Here is a 9,809-nt window from a genome sequence, read left to right on the forward strand (position 1 = left end):
TTATGCAAAACACAGGACTGTTAATATTCCAATATTAACCCTTTCATCACACTTGGCCAAATTACTGTGACCCAAATGACTTACTAAAATCTTGTTTTTGAGATAACTACACAGATTTCGGTCATCGCGCGTAATTGGAGTGCACGCTGCGGAGACTGTTACCGGTCAACTGCCACGTGCATTCCCAAAGCCTTATAATAATTTATATTGTTCATAACTTAATGAAACTACACCAAAACACTTAAAGCTCTCTACTGCACAACAGGCGAAATCCTTCGCCTTGAGATGAACAAAGGAAGAGTAAAGCGAAGTCAGAACACTGCTGGAGACAGAGGACGGTGGGCCAACAAAACAGAATATCTTCTGGTCGTTGCAGGAAATGTGGTGGGTCTGGGCAACGTGTGGAGATTTCCTTATCTCTGCTACAAGAATGGTGGAGGTGAGTTAAAAGGATCATTGCCGAGTAGCATAAAAAAGATCACATTCGATGCTACATAATCATCTTGGTTTGAATATTCTCAGGTGCCTTTCTGGTGCCATATTGTCTCTTAGCTGTGGTGTGTGGGATACCATTGTTCCTAATGGAGACTTCATTAGGTCAGTACACTCAAGAAGGATTTATCACCTGCTGGAGGAAACTGTGTCCACTGGCACAAGGTATATTTGCTCAGTTAAAATATTAAATCAGCAGGGAAAATAAGAAATTATATTTGAAGTTTTAAATGCTCATGTTGTATTAGCTCCACAGATTACAACATTTTAACCATCATTTTTATTTCCATCATAGGAATTGGATATGGAGCTTTCATAATGAAACTTTATGACTTTAGCTACATTTTAATACAAGTCTGGGCTCTCTTCTACCTCGTGTTTTCATTCAGCTCCCAGCTGCCATGGGTCAGCTGTGAGAACACCTGGAATACAGGTAAGGCAACATTCAATCAGCAAAAAAGGCATGATATTAGCAACAGTTTTAGATTTGTAAATATATAAAAGTAAGTCGCAAGAAATGACTGTAATCACAACATAATCCCCCCCGAAATAGATGTGAACACTCATAAGAAAACAGTATAAACACAAAATCAGTCTTTCCATTTTCAGCTTTGTATATTTTTATCTATCATCTTCTTTTATCTATCAGGCTATTACTGTAGTATAGCATAGTATATTACTGTAGTATAGTATATATAGTAGTATATAGCAGTATATAACAGTTTACCTCACATTAATGGTTAAATTGATTGTTTTCCTGTTCCACCTGGAGCATCTCTTCAGGGAAACTAAACTTATTATTCATACAGACATGTATTTTAGTCATAAACAAATTATATTCTTTAACTATAAATATACATCAACTGAATAAACTGAATATGTATATATATATATATATATATATATATATATATATATATATATATATATATATATATATATATATATATATATATATATATATATATATATATAGATAGATAGATATAGATATACATATATAGATAGAAATAGATATATATATGTTCAGTTTATTCAGTTTAGTTTAGTTAGTTACTGTTGTTACTCTCTTGGAACAACTGTGGCCACATCTGCTTACTACACTAATATTATTCAGTCTGCTGAAGGAAATATATGTAGTTTGTTTTCCACATTCAGACAGCTTTAACACATTCTGGTGCACTCTGTAATAAATATATGGACTTTTTTTATACCAAATTATGAATATTCATCAACAATTGCCTTCTTCCTGCAATGCAGGGACGTGTTCTGCTTGCACCTTTTCACCTACCTGACTGTCATTTTCTTTATCCAGTTTTGAGCTTACTTCAGTATTTCAAATATCTTCCATTATTAGTAAGGTAAAGTCAATGACATGTCAACTTGATCCACTGCCTTCCAATCTTGTTAAACTTTCCTTCCCCTCTCTTGGCCCACTTATTACTAATGTTGTACACTCCGTCCTTATCTCTGGTTCTGTTCCAGCACTTTTAAAAACTGAAATACTTACTCCAGTGCTGAAAAAATGGTTCAGACACAAACAATTTAAAAATTTAGAATCTGCCTTTCCTTTCCAAAATTATTGAACAGTTGGTTTATTGGTTCATAAACGCCTTACTGGAAATAATTTAAATGAAGAGTTTCAATCTGGTTTATGTTAATTTCCAGTGTAGAAACAGCTCTTGTGAAAGTTACAAATGATCTTTTACCTGTAGGTGATTCCAGACTCATCACTATTCTCATTCTCCTTGATCTTAATGCAGCTTTCGATACAATCTCCCATCATATCCTACTCTATAGATCAGCCTCTATTGGCATCAACAATATGGCACTTGCTTGGTTTCCCTGATACCTCTCCAGTTGTTCACAGTTTGTGCAACTGCATACACAGATCACAATCCAGTTGATTAATTCAGTTTATCTCTGCCTTTCTGCAATAATTTCATTTAATTTCACTGTTATGCAGATGACACCCACCTCTATTTGTATTCCAAACCCACTGCCACTCCCCCACCCACATCTGTTTTTGAATGTTTGTTTGAAATTAATGGTAATAAATCTGAATGTTTTCTTATTGTTACAACATCTACTCTGTCTAAACCTAACAGTTTTTCATTATCTACCGATAATTCCCTTTGCATACCTTCCTGAGTCTGGATTTCATCATTGATAGTACTATCTCCTCCACAGCACCAGTGTTGGGAAGGTTACTTTTGAAATGTATTCCACTACAGATTACAGAATACATGCCCCAAAATGTATTTTGTAACGTATTCCGTTATGTTACTCAATGAGAGTAACGTATTCTGAATACTTTGGATTACTTAATATATTATCATGCTTTTTACAACTAATGAATGTCCTGTTCCTGTGTGATTCATTACTATTACTGAAGGCTACTCGCAGGCTACTCAATAGCAACTAGATTTTTAAATCTTAATATAAAATGAGTAACAGTAGGGTGGACATTAGGTAAGGCTGCACTTTTTGCAGCGATCTCGTATAGAAAACTATTCCGCGCTTATATAAAACAGATCCGCGGCTCCGAACTGTAGTAAAGGGACCTCTGGTTAACACGTCGGTTTCCGTGTCGGGCTCATAGCCGAAAACTAGCTTTACTTTGTTGTCTTGGTCAACTTTGCTGGCGAGAGACAGAGAGAAGCGTTGAAAGGCTGCTCCAGCAGAACTTGTTGTTTCGGAGGAAAACAGGAACACGGTGTACACTCGAGTCTTAATAGCTTACTTACAACTGGGCTCGTCAGGCACTCTTTTTTGGCTGCAGTGGTTATTATTATATTTACATGCTTCCAGCTCCCGTTTCTGCTCGATGACAACTCGTACTTTTCCACTCACCTTTTTTTCCCTCCCTCGCTCATAGATACATAACGTGTACGGCAGTCCATTCTCCCTGCAGCACGGACTACACTGCCCATGAGGCTACATTCTTTAGGGCTATGTCTGTAACACTCTGCTATTGCCTTCATATTAAATCATTTTAAAAAAATATTTCTTCACGTCATTATGAGACTCGAGATTGAGACACGGGCATTTGAGCCTCTTAATGTGTGTTTTGTTTGGGTTTCCACCTGTGTGGAATTACAAAAAATAGAGAGGGCATAGCCTAACATATGAAACAGGAAAAGACTGCCGTGTAATCCCTTTATTTCAACAAAGTAACGGTATTCTAAATACCACCCTTTTAAACGGTAACTGTAACGGAATACAGTTACTCATATTTTGTATTTTAAATACGTAACAGCGGTACATGTATTCCGTTACTCCCCAACACTGCACAGCACATATAAACAATATCACCCAGTCGGCCTACCTTCATCTTCGCAATATTAACTGCTTTCATTTCTCACTTACTCAAACAATACTGCCATACTTGTCAATGCTCTTGTCATATCTCGGCTTGATTACTGTAAATCTCTTCTCTGTGGTTAGAATTCTAGAATTTTTTTATGCTTTTGTTTTGGGGTTTTAGTTGTGTATTTTATTCCCATTTAGTGGTGTGTGTGTGTGTTTTTAAATTTCTGTACTAATGTAAGGTGACCTTGAGGCTTTTGAAAGGTGCCTATAAATAAAATGTATTACTATTATTGTTGTTATAAGTTACTTATCTCACCCCAATCCAGCTAACTGTCTTGGTCTTTACTCATCTAACGGGACTGCAAATCTAACCAACGCCACCTCTGCTGCAGTCGAGTTCTGGGAGTGAGTTCAATTCACTTATAATTTAAAGAGCTCTCATGAGTAAAATTTGAATTCTGATGCAATCGCTGCAAGTTTCTGTATAAATCCACTAATTACTTTAATTGAACATAACAAATTATAAATTAATTAAAAACATGATTTTTGTTTTTCCTAATTTTCCCTCTCTGAGGCGTCGGATGCTGGGTATGTCTGCAGGTATCGAGGAAATGGGCGGTGTGAGGTGGGAGCTGGCTCTTTGTTTACTGGGCAGCTGGGTGTTCTGTTACTTCAGCATTTGGAAAGGTGTCAGATCTTCTGGAAAGGTCACTGGAAGTATTTTGATAACTTTAAGCTGAACTCTTTTTTTGTATCACAAGATTTTAAATAAACTTATTTTTTTTCTTTTCAGGTAGCCTATTTCACAGCCCCATTTCCCTATGTGATACTCCTAATACTGCTCATTAGAGGGCTCACTTTACCAGGAGCATGGGAAGGAATTTACTTCTACCTGTATCCAGATGTGAACCAGCTGGCTAACCTTGAGGTATATTGTGTGGAGCAGGGAAATTATTTTACTGCTATTGTTAAATAATCATCATTATTACCATTGCATTAATAATATAATCTGGAGTTTATATTGCATTCAGGGGTTGAACAGTGTGTGTCTTTCAGAAAGGCTAAAAGTAACAGGACAGGAAACAGGCTTGCAGAGAGTTTGCAGAAGCAGGAAGTTATTTTGAGCAGCAGGCTAAGACGAGGCTTTAACAATGTAACAGATAGCTTTAAGAAGGCCTTAAGATGTTATGCATACAGTTATTATGTTGACCTTGTATTTCAGGTGCAGTTATGACTATTTTATACACAATGCATATCTGTGCTTATTAAAGAGTTGGAGCTCGGTCAATTAATTGGGGGTTGGAAGCTTTGTTCGGCGCGATGTCCGGACAATCTATTGTGCAAGTGACTTGGAGCCATAGAAGGAATTGCAATACATGCTTACAAAACACTTATATATCAGGTCATTTCATATTAAGGTTTAAGTAGAGGTTCTTGGTTAAAACATTTATTTAGTAGAAGACATACATATAGTCTCAGTGAGCCTCTGGTCTGGTAAAAGGTCAGAAGTGCAACAGGTGAATTGAGAAAGAGCATGTGGGGTCAACACACACACACACATGAGTTAGATTTATTTAGAGGAGAGATTAGTCATGTCTCGGCAAGAAAGAGGAACAATTCACTTTAAGACAAGAACGGAAAGTACCAGCCATGAAAATAGAAGATGATCTTCTGGGTTAAAAGTCATTGTGGTGTTGATCTGATCTATGTATAAAATGTATCTGTGACGCATGAAGGGGCGTCAGTAAATCAAACCCTGATGCTATAAAATATCTGTTTATGCTTTGATTAAGTCGGAGATCACTTGCTGTCTGCGTACAGAGTTGTCTTCCCACACGTGTGTGTTCATTAAAATCATTGTTTGACCAAGACCTTCTGGACCATGGGTGGTTTGTACTCTCCTTCCTCAATTTTGAACCTTAACAATTGCTTACTTAATTTCATGTACACCATCGTGGTTGCCAGCATGACAAACTTGAATAAATACCATTAATTTAAAAATACTGATTTCTACTGTTTTCTTTTTTTGGACTCTGCTGTAGGACCTTTAATTGAGCTAACCAACATATAAATATTCCCATAAAAACCAATTTCAAATAGAATACAGCCTTTTCTGGTACATGCATCTGATATATATATTTTTCTGTTACAGGTCTGGATTGAGGCAGGCTCTCAAATATTCTTCTCCTACAGCCTGACGATGGGGACTCTAAATGTTCTGGGCAGCTACAATGATTACAACAATAACTGTTATAAGTAGGTACAAGTTACATGAATTGTCACCTTTATTGGATTTAAAAATAGGTTTAACTATTATATATCCAATTATATGAAAAAATACAGACTTTATGATTGCTTTACTTTGCCCCCCAGAGACTGCTTTTGGCTGTGTCTGCTGAACAGCGGAACCAGTTTTGTTGCTGGGTTTGTCGTCTTCTCTGTACTGGGATTCATGGCAGAGAAACAGGGTGTAACTGTGGATGCTGTGGCTGAGTCAGGTATAACTTCTTGTGCATATAAAGATTCAGAGTGAAGTCAAGGTTTTAGGCTCTTTCAGCTCTGTTGATGTATTTTGAAGCAAAAGAGTTCTGAAAGCAAGTATTAATTCGAACAAGGTTTTGTATTAATGTTTTATGGTGAGTATAGACTTCGTTCTTGTTTAACTGTGATTCACAGGTCCAGGTCTGGCCTTCATTGCTTACCCTCAGGCTACAGCGATGATGCCTTTGCCACAGTTCTGGACCGTCTGCTTTTTCCTGATGCTCATTCTGCTCAGTGTCGACACACATGTAGGAATGTTGTACTGACTGTTTATTAACTAACAACTGTTCAGTTGAATATAAACCTGAAAACAGTCACTCATAATCCTGTCTCCAGTTTGTGACAGTAGAGAGTGTCATCACCTCCATCAGTGACTTGTTTCCGACATTGTTTCGTGCTCCAGTGAGGCATGAGATCTTTGTCTTTATCTTCTGTTCAGCCTTCTTTCTCATCCATCTGACCATGGTCACCGAGGTAAAAAATAACCAAATAAATGCTTAAAATGCTGGTTGTTTTTCTAAGCTTTGTTAATTATTAAAACACTTTCTCATTCTCCGCCAGGGAGGAATTTACATATTCCAGCTTATTGATTACTACGGTTGCACCAGAGCTTGTCAGGATTGTATGGCTGTTTGTCAGTGTGTGGCTATAGCCTGGATTTTTGGTGAGTATTTGACTACATATAGAAGACATTACCGTAATGAGCAGATGGTCACAGATGGTCAAATGCTGAGTGAGTAGCCAAGTAGAAAAATAGACGTAAAACACAAATGCAGCACATAATTTATTTGATTTTCAGACAAAATGAGTAAAAGCCACACTGAGCAAAGTAGGATGACATTTTTACTCAGTGTCTTTCTTACTGTTGAATTATAAATACTGAGCTTAACTGAGACGTGTGGCTCCTGTAGAGGTTGCTCTAGGCTTTTTTGTGACCTTCCATGAGTCACCAGTGTGCTCCTGGGGTACTTTTGGTAGGCTGTCCACTCCTGGGAAGGTCCACCACTCTTTCAAGTTTTCTCCATTTCTAAAATTGTCTGCCCCCATGGTTGACTGGAAACCCAAAGCTTTTAAAATGGTGTTAACTGCTTTCCATAAATGGCGCAAAATAAGAAAAGGGTTTATACCATATCTTTACATGAACCTCTGAACTTCCAACAGGTGCTGATCGTTTTTCCAACATTATTCAGGACATGGCAGGACAGAAACCATCTGCCTTCTTTAATCTGTGCTGGAGATACATCATTCCTCTGCTGACACTTGTGAGTCCAAAACATTGATAACGGATGGATAGGTGGTGATACATTTTAACAAGTTGATCACAATTTATGTTTGTTACAGTTTCGAAATTTAACTGCATCAAAGTGAGATGGCAATTATTCACTAGTCTAATCCTCATTACTGATTTTAACGTTGCCATCATCTCTTTCAGTAATTATTGTAATTATGGGATATAACCATGTAAGAACTATGTATCTAAATTTTATTTTGTGATTCACCCAACCTTTCCAGTCTTCCTTCATCTTGTACCTCGTTGATTATCAACACCTCAAGATTAACAACTCGTACGTTTACCCAGACTGGGCGTACACACTAGGATGGGCCATGACTCTGTCGTCTGTTCTCATGGTACCACTGTTCGCAGCTGTACAGATGTATTTAACACCAGGCACCTTCAGACAGGTCAGTGCTCAGTGAAGATACTCCTGCTATTTTGCCACACACTGTTAACACCGACCTTTTTCTTCTTCGTTTAGTAGAATCAATACATAACATTAAAAGAATAAAGCCAGCCAGCTATGGTAATTCACAGGTGTGACACTGCGTGGCTTAGTTCAAAGGCAAGTTCAACAAAACTTGTTAACCCATTAATATTGTTTAATTTTACAAAGCTGACAAATAGGCTCGTCTTTCAGTGATGGTCTTTTGTCCTATTTTTCATGGCTTGAGAATTAGAAAAATGTAAATATTTATCTTCATTATTTCATGTTATGATGGTTCGACCCTCCTCTATCACAAATTAGCACAGGTATGCACTGGGAGTTTATAAAACTGCAATATTTTGTAGAGGTAAAGATGCAGGCTTGATCTTAAAAAAGCATGGCTCTGAAAATCTGGTAACTTTTAGTTGTATGTACAGCTGTACACTATGATTATATGCTAGCAGTTTATTATAGACTTTTAGACAGTTAACTTTATTACTGTTGAATTGAATTGAATTCAGTTTTATTTATATAGTGCCAAATCACAACAACAGTCGCCTCAAGGTGCTTTATATTGTAAGGTAGACCGTACAATAATTCATACAGAGAAAAAACCCAACAATCATATGACCCCCTATGAGCAAGCACTGTGGCGACAGTGGGAAGGAAAAACTCCCTTTTAACAGGAAGAAACCTCTGGCAGAACCAGGCTCAGGGAGGGGCGGAGCCATCTGCTGCAACTGGTTCGGGTGAGAGAAGGAAGACAGGATGAAAGACATGCTGTGGAAGAGAGCCAGAAACTCATGACTCACACCTTACATAATCAATCACATAAACCTACCGCAGTCATGGCTGAATGGCTTAATATATAATCACAGCCAAGTTTTCAATGTATTAACTAATCAGTCGTCCTTTTCTGTGTTCCAGCGTTTGCCCATCCTTTGTCGTCCTGCTGAGGAGACAGTGAAGCAGACAGAAAATGAGGGAATGAAACTAAGTCGCGACAACTGTAAAGCTGAAGCCCTTTGCGGGGACCGTGTTTCCAGTTCACTTAAAACTTAAGGTTAAAAACCTTTTCAGCTCTCATGACTTTGTAGTAATCAGCAATGATTTATTAATAAATTCACAATTAAATGAAAACAAACTTTAATGGTTGTTCATTTTGGACATGTCTCAAGTCTTTTGTTTTAGCACACTGTCTATACAAAGAACCAGTTACATACTCATGTTGTTAGCATTTTATAAACTTTGTAAATTAGAAAATTACATTTAAAAGACAGTAAAAATATTGACGATAAGCAAACAGGGTTTCAGTATTGTCTGAAATAACAGCAAATGTTGATGATACCAAAAGTGTAATTAAAGTGAACTAATTAGATTTTCGACAGCAGAGTTAAAGTAGCCTTTGAGCCTCCCATTCGCCAAAGATTTACATGGGAGGCATTTAGATATCTACAGATGTCAGCTAACTAAATGGTTTTAGTTAATTAAAATAACATTGAATGAGTGCACACACAGTTGATTATATTATTAAATGGATGTTTTCAATATACTCTGCACTGTATACTGTAAATATATATGAGAATCATAGTTTTTCACATCTTTATGCAGAGTTTTTTTTTAGTTCTCACTGAGGTTCTGTTGTATGTGATACTGTTAGACAAAGTATTTAGTCAGCAGGTCAGCGATCAAAGTGCTTATCAAACAATGCAGCAGCTATGCCCGTTACTGCCTGGTGTGAGTCTGATCGTGTCACACATC

General features: G+C 37.2%; 1 protein-coding gene across 1 annotated transcript; it reads left to right on the top strand.

Annotated features, from left to right (window-relative positions):
- Positions 1–285: 285 nt before the first annotated feature.
- Positions 286–9,110, top strand: LOC146613017 (sodium- and chloride-dependent GABA transporter 3-like). Its single transcript, XM_085378246.1, has 14 exons — positions 286–439; positions 523–657; positions 788–925; positions 4,131–4,209; positions 4,379–4,511; positions 4,598–4,732; positions 5,957–6,060; positions 6,178–6,302; positions 6,481–6,593; positions 6,682–6,819; positions 6,907–7,009; positions 7,507–7,607; positions 7,858–8,028; positions 8,976–9,110. Exons 1-14 carry the CDS (start codon positions 286–288, stop codon positions 9,108–9,110), a joined length of 1,764 nt encoding a protein of 587 aa, XP_085234372.1.
- Positions 9,111–9,809: the final 699 nt, after the last annotated feature.

Source organism: Diplotaxodon limnothrissa, linkage group LG18 (genome assembly GCF_057381915.1).
Source record: "Diplotaxodon limnothrissa isolate DT_005_m linkage group LG18, D_limnothrissa_male_GT1.1, whole genome shotgun sequence".
NCBI lineage: Eukaryota > Metazoa > Chordata > Actinopteri > Cichliformes > Cichlidae > Diplotaxodon > Diplotaxodon limnothrissa.